We start from the raw sequence: 20,392 nt of genomic DNA, 5'->3' as shown, positions 1-20,392 counted from the left end.
GGACACATAACACACAGACCCGAAACAACAATATGTGGATCAAACAAAGAGTTGCTGTTTGCGAGAATTGAAGCTGCTACACGTTGCGCGGCAGCCGGTTGCCCAGCCACCACACCAAGTGCACTCTAAAAGTGTACAAGAAACTAAAATAAAGGAGCAAAGTTAGATCAAAAGCTAAAACCACAGATGCTGTAAACTTATCTCAACGTTAAAGTTATTCGTTCGCTAGAAATAAGCTTAAACTTATAGCAGACAGCTTTAAGCTTAGAAACGAAAACTTTAAAGTAAGCTGTAACAAAAATACGAAATGGAGAATGGAAACAACTTGTACATATCTGGGCTTTTTTTGAGGGGGGAATATCATTCAATGACTTCTCCTGCCTTGGGTGAGATGAGAGAGAGTGTCAGACTCTTAGTGACTAAACACCACCCCGTTCCATGGACTCCTGCTTTTCGAGCCGGAGCCTCGGCTATCCATTACGCAGCTCCAGATCGGGCATCAGCCCTACTAAGCCTTATCTGTGGTGATCTGAATACTCTTAAAGGCGCGTGACGCGATATACATACGTGCGGCGGAGTAACCCTGTCTCACCATCGCAAACTCGCAGACATACCTGGGTTCAAGTGTAAGTGCTTATTCCCGCAGTTCTACATTTACACATACATATGGCATTTTATAATTATAATACCTACTTTTCACTATTTATGTATTATTATGAGACCCATAATATGTAAGGAGGTGAGCCTACATGATACACAGTACAGGACACAATATCAGACTCAATTCTTACAAAAAAAAAACAAATGCTTAACTCAAAAATCCCAACAGTACTTTGACACGCGCATACCGGCTATCCCGAAAAACACTCTGTACCTTAACTACACTAATAAAACAAAATGTAAGCCATTACAAAACTCTTTCCTTTCTCTAATAAACAATAACTCATTCTACACAAAGATTTTATTTCGAGAATGAAATTCTACAAAGCGTAAAATAAAGTAGCTGGCGAATGAATGTAAAAACCCGCGCCTCGGCTCTAAAGAAAAACTTCGAACAAAAAGAACGTATCTACAACACGAACGAACGAATGAGCTGAGAATATCCGGACCGACTTAAGGGTTGATGCAGACGAAGCACCACAGACACGAAATTCCGTTTCGTATAGTTTTTGTACATATTTTTATACACTCGAAGCATTTGTAGCTGCCACATTCCTCTAGTTGTAATGTTTTCGATACAAAATCGTTACTAAAAAATAGTTTAAGTAATAATCAAATGTGTGCGGCAGATAGACATCTTAAACCTTAGTATGAGTACAACATTTCATTAAAATCAGTTATCGTTATCATGTATAAAGACTTAAAAGTTTATATGAATACCAATGCTGTATATACGCTCTTAATTAGTTCGTTGATTCAACATCACACACTAGCAAGCCATTTACAACCACTACAAAAAGTTACCAAGAAAAAGTGGCTGTGGCGTGGTTCAGTTAACTGTAGTGGCCATTGGTAGCCTCTAGTTGCTGTAGTTTGACAACTGTGGCTGTGGCCGGTGGCTTATCTACAATAACCCTGTTGGTGCTTTTCCACCATAGATCTGCTATGTAGCTATGCTACGACGATGTAATAGCTAAGCTGTGAAACTATGTGACCGTTTCCATTGATACTAAGCTATATAGCTGTGCGAGGACGATCGAGAGTACGAGTATGCGATGTATCGATACTAGGGAAGTCATCCATATCACGCATCTTTCCTTAACATAGCTTAGCTCAGTCTGTTTCTACAAAGATATGATAAGCTATGTGTATCAATGAATATGATTAGTGGAAGCCAAACGCATCCACACCAACGTAGCATAGCACATCTCTGGTGAAAAAGCAGCCTTAGAATGTCATTCGAGAAAATGGCGCGATCGCTTTGAGCCGCCACAGTATTCATCTATTCAATGTCTCAGTTCGGTTGGCTTGAACAACAGCTAACGTGTTGAAAGAGCCGATAGCTGATTGTTATTCGAAGCTTATTGAATGTTGTTTTAGAATTGAAAAGGGATCAGAGATGTTGGTTATTTTCCTATTTTAAAACGACGTTTATTATCAATTACTAAACAACAATGTTGTTTATGATTAATTATTAAATAAATAAACTGTTTAAGGGTGCTTTTGCGCAACTCTGCTATGTAGTTATGCTACGAAGGTGTAATAGCTAAGCAGTGAAACTATTTGACCATTTCCACTGATACTAGCTGTACGAGTAAGTTGTGCTATGAAGATATGCCGCCGCAAAGTAGCTGTGCAAGGAAGATGCGCAGCTCGAGCATGCGATGTATCGATAGTACGGTGGCCATCCATAGCACACATCCATAACACGTATCCATATCACGCATTTTTCCATATAAAAATCGTAGCCTATTTGAATCTGTTTCCACTAGTGTTAGGCTATGCGTAACAATAAATTAATATTATTGATGGAAGCCAAACGCATCCACAGCAATGTAGCATTCATAGCACATAACACTGGTGAGTCGCGACGTACTAAGCATTGTATATGTGCATATTAACACACTAATGACGTTATACTAATTGCCACGCCTACAAGCACCAAAACTAGTCACCCTTAAGGACCAAAACCGCAGAAACAATATCTCTGTTTGCCTCCCTAATCACCTTCAAGATAAGTTACTTACGTTAAACGAAACTGACACCTCTTGAATAACGGCAAAGTTTGTCCAGAGCTGAGTCGGTAAGTGGAAGGCTCTTCTAGGTCCTCGCACTTAATACTCACGAAATAAAATAGGTTTAATGACGTCACTTTTTCTGAGCTACTTACTATCGCGATCGATAGTAGTATAGTGATCGTATATTATAGTAGTAGTGGTCTTTGCTAAGGTACATAAAACTACATACACACATGTATGAGTTATGTGTGAAAGTTGATGGTCAGAAGAGAAAGGCTTCAAAACAAGGATTTTACATCAAACTCTTCGAGTTTTTATGTGAAAAGATCTCGTTTTTGAAACAAATGAACAAAAGACAAATTCAAAGAGAGAATTATTTATTTCAAATAGACCAGGATTTCACTTTTGAACGTGAAAGCAAGTATTATAATATTAAAAAAAATTATTGTTTGTCGGTCAGTCCTCTAGTGAAGTTATTTTGCTCGTTCGAAAATGTAGATTCCAATATAGTTAATTTTATTAAATTAATCTTTTACCAAATTAATATAATTGTTTAGACTAATTTAAGTGGAAATGCATTTATTGATGGTATCGCTGGTAAAAACTGGAAGCAAATATTACTAAAGTGGCCACCAGATACAGGAAGTACGGAATGGAATTCTTCATTGTTAATATTATGTAAAATAAAAAATTACCTACACATTCTTATATTTAAATAGCTTTAAAACATTATTAAGTGATAACCTACTACTTAGTTATAAGTATTAAAAAATAAAATATATGAGACGTTAAACTATGACGTCACAGTACAACGTTAATTTTGTATGAGAAATTCAAGTAATAAAAACTTTAGTCGTATATAATATGGTCAGTTTTGATTGTACGACAAAATTAAGTATACAGATCAATTCGTTACATCGAGAGCTTCATAGTGACACACATGGTTAAAAAAGTTAACATTCTCCATTAAAAACCGTATTTGTAAAATATTAATCCGATATATTTTCCTTGCGACTATCGCGGTACTAATTATCGTTCAGTAACTTCATTAGTTGTGCTTATACCGAGTCCTAGTTAAGCCTCCCGGGATTTCCATTACCTCCCATTTCAAGAGGCAGAGAGGTTTATCTACGTAGAAGTTTTCTTTTCTTAAAAATCCCAAGTAATTTTACACATTTTAAAATATTTTTAAGAAATTTTTACTTTTTTCTAAGAAATCCTGGCGTACCGTCGTAACTGCCACTCAGCTTTATGATGATCTTAAAAACGTCTGATGTTGGACTGCTGTTCAAAATGTAGAAAAAGATTTTTCCCAAATACTAACGTTTTACATTAAGCTGGTTATACAATTTCTTAGGGAAAAATGTAAAAGATTACCTATAGAAAAATCCCTGAATAAACTTTTAAGAAACTAGGCAAGAATTCTATATTATCTTCAGGTTCAGCTTTAATACTAAGTTAGTTCGAATTAATTGTTATGTTACATATACTCGACTAGTTTCAAGCCATGCTAGAGGCTCATAATCATGAGGAGCAATCCGCGACCCACGACGCTGCGATTGTCAGTAACAGCGCGACAATCGCCGCATCGTGTGTCGAATTCCTCGTCAAACAGTTACGTGAATAAGCCGATAACATAATAATTAATTTAGTATGTCTCACGAAAGTTATAATAAATTTATGTCTACTTCTTAAAAACTCCACGTAATATTAACAAAAGTAATCCCATGAAACAATATACCAAAAAGTCTGGTAAAATTTCTTCGAAAAAGTTTGAGCTAAAAGCCTAGTATTAAGACTATGTAAAGACCTAAACAAACGGACCGAGAGGGAGAGGGCTTAACGATGTGGCGAGAGATTTTACACTTTGTAAACGGAGAGGGATATATATTCCTCTTAGGTTTTTTTACTAAACGGCTGAAACAGTACGCAATTTCAAGTTCAACTAAATGTTTTAAGTCTAGCTTTTCTTTTTTGTAAGAATTTAGACGAATTTTGTCTGTTAACTTAGAAATGTAGGTCGAGTGATCTTTCGACACAAGAATGGGGTGATTGCATTCCGATTATATAACTATTTTTTACTAAAACTACCATGTTTAATAAAGGATAACTGAACGGACTAAGATTTAGAACTTGGCGTCATAGTAACTTTTATTCAGCTCAAAATTACCTATCCAATGATGTAACACATAGCTATTGAAAGGTTGGGCTCGCTGTCATCGCAGCGGTAAGTCCCCTCTTTGAGGAGTGGCTTGAGAGGCGCCACGGCGTCCTCACCTACCGCCTAACGCAGGTGCTTACCGGACATGGGAGTTTCGGTAGGTTCCTGTTCCTTATTGGGCGGGAGGAAACGCCCGGGTGTCATCACTGTGAGGACCGCCCGGAGGACACAGTAGAACATACGGTGGCGGTCTGCCCTGCGTGGGCTGAGCACCGCCAAGTCCTCAGGGATGTGGTCGGCGACGGCGACCTCTCGCGCCCGGCACTGGTTCAGGCCATGGTGCGGAGCGAGAGGGACTGGGATGCCGTCTCCTCCTTCTGCGAAGCAGTCATGCTAGCTAAGGAGGAGGCGGGGCGCGTGAGAGAACAAACCTCCTCACGCCCCAGCCGTCGCGAAAGACACTCCGGGCGTAGGGGATCCCGAGACGATCTCCGGCCACCGTAAGTGCGGGCCTGCGGACGGCGAGCAAGGGTAGCTCACCGCCCGAACAGAACCAGACCCGTGCGTGCGGCGCGTCGCGTTCCGCGCGCGCCTCAAAGAGCCATCAGACCACCACAGATGGGGCCCAACAGGGCTGATGCCTGATCCGGAGCTGCGGACTACCTAGCGGGTTTACCGGGGCTCCGGCTCGAAAAGCAGGAGAAGGAACGGGGTGGTTTTTAGTCAGTAAGAGTCTGACACTCCCTCTCGCCTCGCCCAAGGCGAGAAAAGTCATTGGATGATTTTCCCCCTCAAAAAAAAAAAAAAAAAAAGCTATTGAAAGGTGGGACCAGGATTTGCATCCTCCTTTGTACAAAATCTCCAGCCGTTCTCGAGTTTTAGCAAGACTAACGATCAACAAATGATTTTTATACATAGAGATTTCCAACCTGAATATTATGACTACACCTTTATCACAAAACATATCACAGCAAAATAATACACCTCATCAACTTATAATCTTCGTACATATTATTTATATGTATGGTTCAAATACATAATATATTCAAATTCAACGAGCGACGTTGGTAACAAGCAATTTTCATTCCTCTCGCAATCTGGGATCGAAAAATCATTAAAGTTAAGCGGCTTATACCCTAGACTGTATTGAAGAAGGCAATTATTGTGAACAACACATGGACTCGCTTTGTATGGTCTTTGGGAACATTCAAAGATCAGGTTATACTTTTCGCTATTGCTATGTACAAGTATTCCAAGAAGCTGTATCACAGAGTAGATAGTAATGTATGTAGGTATACCTATTTACCTACAAACGACAGTAAAATGTGAATAATTTAACATAGTAACAAGTTTTCTTGTGAACTTCTAAGAGAAGTTTGCCATTAGGCTCGCTCGTCATGCGCGTAGTTTATTGTCTTAAGGTTGCTTTTCTACTAGAGATTTGCTATGTAACTATGCTGTGAAACTATGTAACCATTTCCACTGATACTGAGATCACTTAAAATTTAAAGAATGCTTTCCTTGTCCTTCAGAGACTGATTGAAGGTTTAAGTCATCACCTGAAACTTTTACATTTATCATATTAGTAGGTTGTACTAACGCCCGTGCATGCGGTGCGTCGCATTCCGTGCGCGCCTCAAAGATCCATCACGCTACCATTGATGGCGGGCCCAGTAGGGCTGATGCCGACCTGCGGTGGAACTTCGGACTGACTAGCGAGTTACCGGGACTCCGCATCGAAAAGCAGGGGTAGGAACAGGGTGGTTTTTAGTCATTAAGATTCTGACACTCCCGCGCCTCGCCCAAGGCGGAAGATGTCATCGGAAGATTTACCCCCGTCAAAAAAAACTATAATATTAAAACGTAATAAAAAACCCTAGCAACCGTAACAATTTTACTCAAAGACTTTAGTTTACCCAAGCCGGTAAATCTAGTGACACGACAAACTAACACCTAATTTATCCTGGAGAAACCTGAGCAAACATCAGACCGACCTTTCCTTAATGACGGCCCAACAAATTACCTTTAACGAACCTTTCAGGCACCATGTAGGCGTAGAGTGGGTCTGTTTCATTACTTTATTTACACAATTTGTACTCACTGCTTATAGAGATAAGATAGCTTATCGTGCGCGTCAATTCCTATGGGTAGTGATGTAGTGCATGATTGCAAGGTTGCAGTTTGTTATGCATAGAATTACGTTTGCTTTTGTTTCATAAGTTTGGGAGAGCCATGCTTCGACATGAATAGGCCGGCTCGACCGGAGTGATACCACGGCCTCACAGAAAACCGATGCAAAATAACGGTTGCGTTGTGTTTCGTTGTGTGAGTGAAGTTACCGGAGGCCAAATTACCCGTCCCCAATCTTCCCAATCGCGAATTCCCCAACAATCCTTAAATTCCTAACCTCCAAAAGGTTGGCAAAGCACTTGTAACGCCTCTGATGATTCGGGTGTCTATGGGCGGCAGCTATAGCGTACCATCAGGTGATCCGTATGCTCGTTTACCGGCTTATACCATAAACAAGTTACATTTACTGATTGTGAGCAACATTTTGTTAGAATCTATTATTTTGTTCATTCAATATCCACGCAACACGGATCAATGGGCGTTAGTATTGCAACTCAAGAGTACGAAATATCAAAATGTCAATATCGATCGATCGGAATGGGATTCAAGAGTAAACTCCCTGGTGACAAAAATCGGTCTGTTCATGTTCTTCAACTCCAACCAAACTCATAAATAATGTCTTCACGATAAACTTTGAACAAAGTTTTTTATTGATGGAAGTTCGGTTTGATTACAAATTAGATGACATTGTCGCCATCCGCCACCGCGATAAACGTCCATCTTCCAAACTTTGAAAATCTTTTCCATGAGAAAACTCTAAACTTTATGAATTAACGCACCAATATTTATATAGCGCCAAACTAAAATTGAACAAACTTTCTGAAGCTAATTTATCCAATCAATAATGAAGTTTGAAGCCTGGTTTTCTAGAAATTAATAGGAAAAGTACAATGTCCTAGAGTCCTAGTTCTATACAAATAAATTCACTTATTCCAAGTTACTTAAGTTACAGTTCGGAGCTGCGGACTACTTAGCGGGTTTACGGTTCGAAAAGCAGGAGTAGGAACGGGGTAGTTTTTAGTCAATGAGAGTCTGACACTCCCTCTCGCCTCGCCCAAGGCGAGAAAATTCATTGGATAATTTTTACTCATCATAAAAAAGTTACTTAAGTTCAGTGTTATATTTTGCTGATTTTTTCTAAGTTAATGACATTCATTTATCCGTTTTCTATCTCCAGTCAAAATCTTTTCTTACACCGATTAAAATTTGCTCCTTAATACGGTCATGTCTCTCATTTCGCTTTCACCGTTTAATTCCTAATTCCAAGAACCTAAATATTGAAAACGTAAACCCAAAATCAATTAGTCGATCGGATATCAGAACGCCCACAGCTTCCACAAAACCAACAAAATCTATCCAGACACTTTAACAAAAAGAAAAGACTTAATCCATCTTCGTCTCATCAAGTAGAACTCAGCTAGAATCAATTGAGCCTAGACCATCCCCAAGACATACCTAGTCTTTAATTAAATACGTAATAGGTATTTTAATGCCCAGTTCACATTATTCCAGTTCAGTAATCCAGCGAGCTAATCCAGTGCAGTGCTGGACTGGGTCATATCGTTCACATTATTCCAGTCATTCAGAAGCTGTTGGATCGGTAACACTACTGTGACAATACTACAAAGCATCTGAATAGGACGTTCACACTATTCCAGTGGCGCTGGAATGGGTGAGCTGGAAAGAAAAATAGACCGTCTTTCCAGTCAACTGGACTGGATTGATTACTGGAATGCAACATTCCAGTATGATTCCAGTACAGGTTCACATTATTCCAGTGACATTCCAGCGCTGGACTGTAATGCTGGACTGGAATGCTACTGGCATAATGTGAACCGGGCATAACATTTGAAGCCGACACCGAACTCAAGATTAATTGGTCTGCGAAATTGTAGCACTTACTAAAACTGTTTTTGAGAAATTATTTCCTTTTGTTAAACAATAGACGAGGGCTGGAAGTGGCGTTGAGTGAGGACTATCGATTTTCTAAACATTCTGCTGTTCTTTCTTATCTACGAGAAAATGTGAATTTTATTTCAATAACAATAAGTTTTATGTTAATAATCCGACTTCACTAAAAAAGTTAAAAATAACTTTAATTTCGGAAGTCGGTGTTTCTCGGTATTATTTGTTTGTTACACCGACTTCCGAAATTAAAGTTATTTTTAACTTTTTTAGTGAAGTCGGTTTATTTTTTTTAAAAAGTATTTTATTTCACACTTTTTAGTTGCGATACTCAGTATCGCAACTAAAAGAGTCGGTTAAAATTCTCTATCTCAATAACTACTTTATTTATTTGTATTGTCACAGTCACTTAATTAACTTTATTGTGATTTCTATGTGAGTATGAAGTTCCAATGGCCATCTCTTCAAAGGTTACTTTTTCACTGTGAATGCTTCAATTCTAGATGAATATGCCAAAATCACTATATAGTTCCCTATAATAATTGAGGAGTTCCCTCGATTTCTCTAAGATCCCATCATCAGATCCTAACTTGGTGACAATGGGACCACCTAAGAACTATCTACTTTCGAACAAAAAAAGAATTTTGAAAATCCGTCGACAATTGACGGAGTATAACTTTATTGTGATTTCTATGTGAGTATGAAGTTCCATTGGCCATTTCTGGTCTTCTTTATCAGTTCCACCTCTTCAAAGGTTACTTTTTAACTGTAAATGCTTCAATTCTAGATGAATATACCAAAATCACTATATAGTTCCCTATAATATTTGAGGAGTTCCCTCGATTTCTCTAAGATCCCATCATCAGATCCTAACTTGGTGACAATGGGACCACCTCAGAACTATCTACTTTCGAACAAAAAAAGAATTTTGAAAATCCGTCGACAATTGACGGAGTATTCGATGAACAAACATACAAAAAAAAAAAAAAAAAAATACAAACAGCCGAACATAGTACCTCCTCCTTTTTGTGAAGTCGGTAAAAATACAGTGTAAGTTAAAAGTAAAGGTAGGAAAAATATACTTGAATCGAGGGAAGATAATATGTCGACTCGCATAGGTAATGATATCTAAGAACATTAGGTAAATATTATAGAAGTTGTAGTGCCTGTGTAATGTAAGTTATAACGGAGAGATTTCATTTCAAGTCAGTGAGCTCATATAGTTTTGCGCGGAGCACAAAAATGAGGACAGTAAGAAAAGAAATCCATTTTTATTGAATATAGACCATTTAATAGTTTTAGTAGATACTACACCGTATGATTTGTGAATTTGATTAATTATTGCATACTTTTATTAAATCAGTAGATTCATAAAACTTAATTTAATGTTTTCATTACATAACTTGTTAGGATTTTTCCTTTTATTACAGCGAGAGTCAAAGTACTCATTTATTATGATTTTAATGAAATAAAAGATACTCTAAAAATTCTAGTCTTCACTCTTAAAATACTGTGACTGAGTACCGAATTTATTCTTTGGACTCTTTAATACATAATAAGGTCATTGTTTTTGAAAACAGATGAGGATTTTTCATTATTGATATTATATACTGACTTAATTTTTACCTTATTTTGACCCAATAAGTTTATCGTTTATCAGTAAATAGTAATCAACCCACACAGATAGTGATGGTTAACACGTAACAAAATTAACCATGAATGAATAAACTAACTGTGGGACGAGATAGGAAGGTTCTAGATAAGTGACGTCACGCCCGAATTGGTGCCAAAGGCATTATCTGCCGTAAAATGTCGGCTTACTAAATTTTCTTTTTGACATTTTGTCCGGGATAAAACGGGTCGTTGCAAGTTTTTTAAAGCATCAAAAAGGGGTAAAATGTCGCTGAGCAATTTTTAAATGGCTTCTCAGTACTCTCCGTGCCTACGCGATAAGAATTCAAGGGCAAATGAAAAGATACGCTAAATATAAGGCTAAATATGTGATAGAAGATGACATTTTTGAAGGTTGAAAACTTCGGTTGATAATACCTGAAACGAATTTGTGAACGAGATAAGATTTTTAAAACCAGTCTGACGTAACTGCCAATCTATACTAATATTATAAAGCTGAAGAGTTTGTTTGTTTTAACGCGCTAATCTCCGGAACTACTGGTCAGATTTGAAAAATTCTTTTTGTGTGATGGATAACACATTTATCAAAAGATTATAGGCATAAATCATAACGCTACGACAATAGGAACCGAGCAGTGCGGGTGAAACCGCACGGAAGTAGCTAGTAAAGAAATAAAAAGAAGATATAGGATTCATATCTGATTCTTCCGATAAACTGAAATTTTCTGTGCAGTATTCCATGTATTTATTATCTAAAGCTTTTTTCAATAGACGATTTGCTAATCTCCCACGTCAAAATATCGATTTTAGTGGTTGAATATTATATTTAGAAATGTATTATTATATATTATTATAATAATATATTTCTATCGATCAAATTAATTTGTATGTTATACTAATACCTATTTTTGCATACTTGTATAATACCTAGTTTTACTGGTAAACTGTGGTATTTATGTATATTATAACTATATATATGTGATAATTTTAAATATTTGCATGCGTATATTTTAAGCAAAACATGTGAATCTCATTTAAATTGTAAGATCTTTGTATACCATGTTTTGGAGCAAATAAATATATTTATTACCTATATCTCTATAGCCAGTGCTGTCTGAAAAGCGATTACAAAAAGTTTAGACTCGGCTGGGCAGATATAAAGTGTCAAGTCGGTTACCTCACATATCCCTTCCTCGGCGGATAGTCCTTGTGGAAGACGGAGTGGTTGAGGATCATCTTCTCGTCGCCGGTGTCCAGCCACGACCGCTGCAGCACGAAGTCGCGGTTCTTGAGTGGCGCCGGACATGACACTGGGGACAAAACACATTATTTTTAATACAGTGGCCATCGCATACTCCAATCTGTAAATTATGTTTCATTGGGTTTGAGATCATAGCAAATCGTCTTGAGTAGAGGATGCCCATTAACCAGCAGTGACCCATATCCTCTCATAGGCTGTCGATTGCCGTAAAATGTTTCGGGAAAATCTTTGTGTGATCTACAAATTGTTGTTTCAGGCCACATCCACGACATAGGAGAAAATCCTAGTGTGGGGCAACGTTTAAAAAAAGTATTTAAATATTACCTAACATTTATTCTACCATATGTAACGCATCTTTTTCTAATTCCTCGAGGCCTTCCGATATTTATGATAATTCCGAATCCAATCAAAATCAGATTGCCATTAGCTTCCGAAATATTGGATAAAGAAGCGTGACTTTCAAATATCAATTTATTATCGAAATGGAATCGCTCTGAAGCGATTAGTGCAGAATTTGACTTTAATAACTGGATATTCTGGAGATGCTTACAAGGTTACAAGGTTTGGTAATATTATAACACTGTAAAGATAAAGATAAAGATAAAGATAATGTTTATTTGCATTAACATGAGTGATATTACACATAGGGAATACATGCAATGGTGGTAGAGTAACTGTAACTGTAATTATACTGCTGAATATAGATGATCAAGTAGATAGTAAAGTCAGTATATGGACTTAACATAAGTTTTGTCGTTTTTATTTGTCGATCAAGTCATGATAGCCCGGACCTGTTATTGTGGCCCGGACAAGTCATGATGGCCCGGAGAAATCATGTTGCGAAAACATCGCGAGAAAACCTGGGCCTTGAAAACCTTATAATTTCCAATAATAAGTCTCAAGTCGCCAGCCCGCATTAAGCAACCTTCTTCGCGTGAGAAGAGGTCTTTGGTCAACAGTGGCCACTTATAGGATGTTGATAATGTATTTGTCGATTGTTATGTTAATCTCATACTATACAATAAAATTTGAAATGTATTTTATTTAGAGGGGCTACTCCTACAGGATAATACTGATACAAAGCCGATACCTATCACTATTTCTTTTACCTATATAAAATAAAATAAACATTTAATGTCGTCAAATTCGGATCGATTCGACGCGCTCTGGTGAAGTTCATCAAAGTTGTATGTAGCTCGCTTTATATTCACGAGGCAGAACGTTCCACGTCGGGATATGGGTAGCTTTAGTTTTCTATATTGCATATAAATTGTAAAACTATCAAGTTATGTGTGTGATAAGAGTGAAGTATGGACATCTACATATGTATATAAGTACCATACTAACTGAGCCTGTGTAAGTACATTATTTTAGTCGTAGCAGTATAATAATTACTAGCTTTCTGCCAGCGGCTTTGACCGCGTTCTCGTGGGATAAAAAGTAGCCCATGCATTATTCCAAAACATATTATATCTCTGTTTCAAATTTAATCCCGATCCCTTTAGCTGTTTTGACGTGTTTGGGTAACAAATACACACAACTACCAAATTCATCACCAAACATCGCATTTATAATATTAGTAACATAATACCTAATGTTTATTTAAAAAAATACTGCGATAAATATCTAACATTAGTAACCAACATGTCATTTTGAAATTTTTACCCTTCCAAATTAATAAGTTTTTTCATAAAGAACTATGCAAATGTAATTTTGTAATTTAAGTAAAAGACTAAAACAAAAGAAATTTCAGCACTAAAAGAGTCAGAAGAAGTAAGGTTGACGAACAAATATTCTTAATTCCAAATTCCCTCATTCAAATTTATAACAGTAAAGAAGCAACAGGAAAGGAGCTTCAGCTAAAACTATCCGCGACATCTTATTAAAAGTTCAGAATAAAGTGCTGGAGCTCGACTCCTTTATAAAGCGAGCCGTCTTGTATGAAATATGATTAAGTCTATCACTTGTTGCTCCATTCATAGTTTTCTTTTTTCGTATCTTTTGTATATAAGGAGTGATAAATGTAGGTTTTATTTACCTATTTTTAGGGTTTGTTTCACAATGTCTGGATAGCCGCTATGTATCAGATAACTTGTAATTTGTATGTACTATCTGTCACATAAGTTTATCGGGCACTTATGTGAAGGTGGTGAAACAGGCGCTTAATCTAAAAGGTGATTTTGTTTTGATTATAAAAAATGCGTTTCGCTAGTTCTTTTATATTACAAAAATTCTACTTGAAAAAACTTGTTTAGCTTGATGTTATTAACCAATTTCAAAAAAGAAGGTTGTCAGTTTGATCTGTATGTATGTATGTTTGTGCGCGATTATCTCGCGTTTGATGCGGTTTTCAGCATAGTATTCTTCAGACTTAGGTTAGAAGGTTTTAGGTGTATTTCACTTTTGAAGGGTTTTTAAAAAAGGAATTTTGCTATTATTTGTTTGCTATGTCTATACATATAAATAAATTTTAGTTTACCTAATTATGTCTACCCTTGTGACCACCAGCACTATGTACAAAATAGATATAGGACAGAAGCGACAGAAACATTTAGGCCATTTTGACAAATAGTAGGTACCCTAGGTATATAGGTACAAAACGGGACCTAATGTGTCTGTAGACCCTAAAGTCTAGACCAGTGAATCGGTCACAGAGCAGTGAGCAGCTCAACAATGCGTGTAGGCGAAATATTGTTCAATTGTTAGGTACTAGGTAAGTACTAACCTATCCCTATTTGGATATTTAGGACAGATTAAGCCTTACGTTTTATTGATCTATAATTATTAGTGATATATCGGAATCGAAAAAAAACTTTTATATAATGTAGCCATTAAAGGCATTAGAGTAAACATGACTATATTTTTGAAATTCAAATAATTTATTTGCTAATATGGGTAAATTACATTAAGTTGTTAGCAGAAGAGTACAGTTCCGACCATATTATGCCTTGAGGAGTGCAAATACAAAATGGCGGCATCATAACATTATTCTAAGATAATTTAATACACTATTCAAAAATTTTAACTATCAACACAATCATCATAACATATCTTTTCAATGTAGTGATTCTTCTCAATCTTCTTTCAAACAATGAACAAAAACTCCTAAAGCAAGAAATGCAACAGCAATGCGGTTTACAAAGACAAATGAATTGGCACATTATTTCCAACCCCTCCTTCGCCCCCTTATTCGACGGCATGCGATTCATGGTTTTAAAAACCTTAAGCACCGATTCAGTGCTCTCTAAACGGTGATTAAAAACCCCCAGGGGGCCGTCAAGACTCTTTGTGGGGATCTTAATTACTTTATTAAAGCAGAAAATTACATAAAAAAGATTTTTTTATTTAATTATTTGATACTGCTTCATTGGTTAATTGGTTGCAAGAGCTCTAAAGAGAGAAATAATTTGGTAAAGTAATTTGAGTGGCGTTGAGTTTGAAATTACATCCAGTGCATTTTATTTGGACATAACACTTATCGCCCCTTTTATGGGGGGGAAATCATCCAATGACTTCTCCCGCCTTGGGCGAGGCGAGAGGGAGTGTCAGACTCTTACTAACTAAAAACCACCCCGTTCCTTCTCCTGCTCTGAGCCGGAGCCCCGGTAACCTGTTACGTTGTCCGCAGCTTCGGTACATTTGTCGCCCTTGAAGATAGCTATGTATTATATGTATGGTGTATTATATGTACCGTAATGTAAGTTAACCTATATGTTAATGCGACGAAAACTGTTAGCACCGAACATGAAACTTGCATTAAGTAATGTTATGTTAAACACATGTTCAGATTTTATTTATTATTTTTCACAGTAGGAAACGAACATTATGAAAAATAATTTACTAACAACGTCACTCCTTTTTATCCCTGAAGGGGTAAGCAGAGGTGCACTTTTCACTATTTATGTTACAAGTCCCATGTAATAGGGGGTGAGCCTATTGCCATATACTGGGCACAATTCCCATTTATTTACTACTCGTAAGTAAATATGAATTAGGAAAAATAATTGATCATTACATATTTCCTGTCTAATAAATACAAATAAGAAAAAAACTTCGTCAAGGACCTCACATCTTCACATTCCCATATCAATAACACTAATTAATATCCATAATTGTATATGAAAATACGAAAATAATGATTTGATCACATCTCATAAACAAACAAACATAAATCATGATTACCAAACTTCTTGAGGAAATGAAATGCCACAACTTGAGACACAGAACAAACTGGGAACATTTGCTTAAGATAGCAAACTTTATGTTGGAAATTCGATCTTATTTCTTTAGGAATAAAGACGGTAATGGTAACGGTCAAATGAGCAATCATTTGTGAGGTACACTGAAAGTTTGGTATCGTAAATTGATGAGAATCAATTAATTTTGATTCTAAATTTATCTGTTTAACATTATGCTTGAAGTGATTTAATTAAGGGTAGACAGGGCTGTTAAATGTCGCGCGACGTCACCGTAAGACGGGGTCTGCGGACGGTAAGCAAAGGTAACTCGCTGCCTACAAATACCCTTAGTATGAGTTTTCTTTACGTTTAAAGTAATTGAAACGAGAGCGCATCTTAAATCGCATCGGCGCTCTTATTAGGCGGCTTGAATAATCCGACCAATCAGATTTTAAAATGTTTCTGCACGGTTGGTGCGGTGACTGGACAACCGGCTGCCGTGCAACGTGTAGCGAGTTCAATTAACTCTTTGTATGTTTCACAAATCTTTGTTTCGGGTCTGGGTGTCATATTTATGTGAAATTGTATGTTTGTAAACGCACGCACGACACGGGCAAAAATCCTAGTGTGAAGCAACATTTTATTTAAAACAAAACATCGAAAACCAAATATTATATTTCCATTTTAAACTCTAAACAAGCACACAACTAAAAACCTCCTCACAAATACCTCTCAACCTAAGCTGACAGTTTCAAAAGTGTAACATCTTACGAGAAGCGACATTCACAAAGAAAGCGGTCCAAACAGGTTTCCCGCATATTTTTACTTGAAAGAAGAGCTCTTGGCTATTGAAACTGAACGGAGCTTTAGAAGAAATGCTTTATAGAATATGTATGTGTATAGAATACTAGGTTTTGCATACGGTTTCACTTGTTATAACGGGATGAAAATAGGATCAATGGAAAGATAATGCTTATGGTAGACAAGGCAATAATAGTAAGATTAGGGATGATGACGGGGTATGAGAATTAAAAATCTATTTAGTCCGTCAGTTAGGTAATGAAAAAATATTAGATACGTATTTTTTTTATTTTAACAATATTTAGATAAAACGAATCAAAATTTAGGAGTGGAAGCAAATACATCATTTCCACATATAAAACTTACCTAGAAGTAATGTCACACGATATTTAAAAACAATATATCTTCGAAAGTATTTGTTTCCTTAACAAATAAAAATACGTGTTTAATGTTTTAAAAATATTTACAAGACGAACATTAAAATAAAAATTAGTCATCTACCCTATTGTAAAACGTGTTATGATTATAAAGGTTTGCTTGCTTGCTTTCTGCAGGTCAAGACAAAGTTTACCTACGGTTCGGTACGTGATTTTCTTAACCCAAAATACGTTAACTATTATGAAAGACGTCCATAACATACCATCACAACAAAAACCCCAAATGTAACTTCAATATAGAAACATTTCACTACAACATAAAAATAACTAAACCTAAAAATATCCTCACGGCAACCCTATACCAACCCCTCCATATCCCTTCGGGAGCAACCTTGATGACATGACGTCACACGGTCTCGATCTAATTAATTTGCCCTTGAGTAAATTGTGCTCAGTAAAGTGAGATCCATCTTAACTATGAGTTCGTTTCCCTGTCTCATGAATGACTAATGGAATTTTCGCGATCTTTTATGTATTAGGGCAAATATTGAATTCGCTGTGGTCGGGTTTCGATTGAACTGCTAATTCTATAAGCTTTTGATTGCTAGAAATGTTGAGTAAGGATTGATCGTTTTAATTCATTAGATTTTATAATAAGTCACAAATAAAAATTGACATAATTTTGTTATAACTTTTTTGAGACATACTAAATTAATTTAACACGACGCGGCGATTGTCGCTCTGCTGCTCATTAATTTGAGCCTCTAGCATGGCTTGAGTTCCTTGTCAAACAGTTACGTGAGTAAGCCGATAACATAATCATAATCATCATTAAAAGACGTCAAAATTCATCTTTATTAACTAAAAAAGTATATTTTTTAACCACGTAGATGTACGTTAAAAGCTTTATTTAAAGTTAATTAAAAATCATTCCACAGTAAACTCATTTCAAAGATAAAATAAATAAGCCTCAAGCTCAATTTATCATTACAAACACAAATTTAAAAATGATTTATAGCTCGTCTAGATTTATATCTCACGGTAAGTTTAAAATAAATCAAAATAAATGAATTATTTTCAGTCAAAGCCTTTGAGCAAAGTATGGCAACGTGCCAAATATGCGACGGGCTTCAATAAAACCGGTACATTTAGAACGAACGAATTACCAAACCAAACCAATTTTCGAAGGAAAATTGTCGTATTTAGAGCCTGTACAGACGAGCAATTTAATCTGCTGAGAACAAAAGTCTTCAGAAATAAAAAAAAAACACATAAAATATGACTCAACTGCAATGTCTGCAACAAGGTAAACTCTTTAAACAGCAATGGTCGTGTGGAGACCGCAGGGAAGAACACACCTGCCACTACTCCTACTCTTCACGTTTGTCATATGAGCCGATTAAAGAGCTACATATACAAAGTCTAGGCATCATAGCACTCTGTTAAACCTGAACCAGTCAAGCAATTTTCAACCCTATACCCAACTGCCATTTTTGAGGGACAAAGGCATCCGTTAACTTCTCCTGCCTTAGACGAGGTGAGAGGGAGTCTTACTAAAAACAACCTACTCCTACTTTTCGAGCCGAAACCCCTGTAAATCCGCCAGGTAGTACACAGCCCCGGATATACACAACTGCTTATGTGGAGATTAAGACATACCTTTTTTTTAATGCCTTATGTAGAGGAGCTCCATAGTCTATAGCTGTTAATAATGACGATGAAGTATATCTACACTTGAATCAAGTCAGTCAGAAAAATATGTCTCTAGTCTGTACAGACCATTACCATCAAATAATATTCTTTCGCACAACCAGTACTATCAAGGCCGCTCCAATTATTTTTTAATATAACATAACATCGCACGTTTTATTCCCTAAAGAGGTTATCCAAGGTTCTTTTGCCAACTTTTGGTTAGTTGTTATTATAAGGACAAATATGAAGTACAGTTATAAGATAGTATTTCCCATATGATATGATACTTGCCCTTATTATATATTATATAAGACTCATAACTAGTGAAAAAGCTGATTATAATTATTACATTTAAAATGTGCTTCTATGCTTACCCCTCCCGGTGCTACGGATTACCTAGCGGGTTTACAGGGGCACAGCCTCGAAATGCACGAGTAAGAATGGGGTGGTTTTTAGTCAGTAAGAGTCTGACACTCCTCTCTGGTCTTGCCCAAAGCGAGAGAAGTGATTGGACGATTTTCTCCAAAAATGCTAAATGCTTACCCCTTCAGAAATTCAAAGACGTAAACAATGCCAAGTGTCAAGCTAAGGACATTCACAAATTTACCTGCAACGGTAATCAAACCCAATCTCAACTACGATTTATCTATCACACATCTTTCTCTTCGTACATTATTCACGACAGAATGTCGGTATGAAAAATATATCGAATAACATAACCAGATACGTTCCTCAACCGCCATGTTATAATATTTTATTAAATTCCTATGTTCATATTATTCTCCCATGGCATTTAATAAGAATTCTAAGGTCACTAGTATTCTAGACTACGATATAAAATAAAAGAAAGGCATTAACTAGAACGAGTTGCGTCTCATTTCCATTTTATCATCATATAGTTGAATATATAGGATTTAAAATAGGTTAAATGGCAAAGTCATGTTACTCGTATTACGTTTATGTTAATGCTGTATATTAACTTGTCATCATGAGAATATAAATCGATTCTCCATGCATACATAGGTACATAGAACTATAGATTTCTGTGTGTAGCTAGAAGTTTATATAAACTTACTTACTTATATAATTAACAAATTTTTGCATGCGATTTCCACGCGTTCAATCCTTTCGCATCTTTTTTGTAACAGGTACGCTTTTATTTATTACTTAATATTTACAGCTTAAAACTATAATTCTAACAAAGAAAATATTAAAGACTAAAAATTCAAAACACTTTCACTTGAATCACTCTCTCAAATTAAAAAAATCCATCAAAATATGTTGCGTAATTTTAACACACAGATCACGAAAGGCGACTTTGTTTTATACTACGCAGTATTATATCTTTTGTAAATTCGAACGCGAAGGCCTAAAACTATTTTCACACCATTCCATCTAATTCACAGACAATTAGACAGTCAGAGTTATGTACTTTCACAATCGTAATTTCAGCACAGATGGGCTACGTCCGCTACGAAATTGCTACGCCGTAGCGCGTAGCGTTAATTGTTTTTTGAGAGCCAATCTCACATCTATGCCAGTTAGTAGAAAATGTGTATATGACTGCCTCGTTAGTC

The 20,392-nt window shown here is 36.4% G+C and overlaps 1 protein-coding gene across 1 annotated transcript in view; it reads right to left on the bottom strand.

The window, feature by feature from the left end:
- LOC118265276 (START domain-containing protein 10) overlaps positions 1-20,392 on the bottom strand; it is a 63,280-nt gene that overhangs the window by 12,417 nt on the left and 30,471 nt on the right. The window contains exon 3 of the mRNA XM_050705816.1: positions 11,684-11,816. Coding sequence (XP_050561773.1) covers positions 11,684-11,816 — 133 coding nt within the window. The remainder of the gene's footprint in view (positions 1-11,683; positions 11,817-20,392) is intronic.

This window comes from Spodoptera frugiperda, chromosome 28 (genome assembly GCF_023101765.2).
Source record: "Spodoptera frugiperda isolate SF20-4 chromosome 28, AGI-APGP_CSIRO_Sfru_2.0, whole genome shotgun sequence".
NCBI lineage: Eukaryota > Metazoa > Arthropoda > Insecta > Lepidoptera > Noctuidae > Spodoptera > Spodoptera frugiperda.
This window is presented reverse-complemented; position numbering and strand designations above follow the sequence as displayed.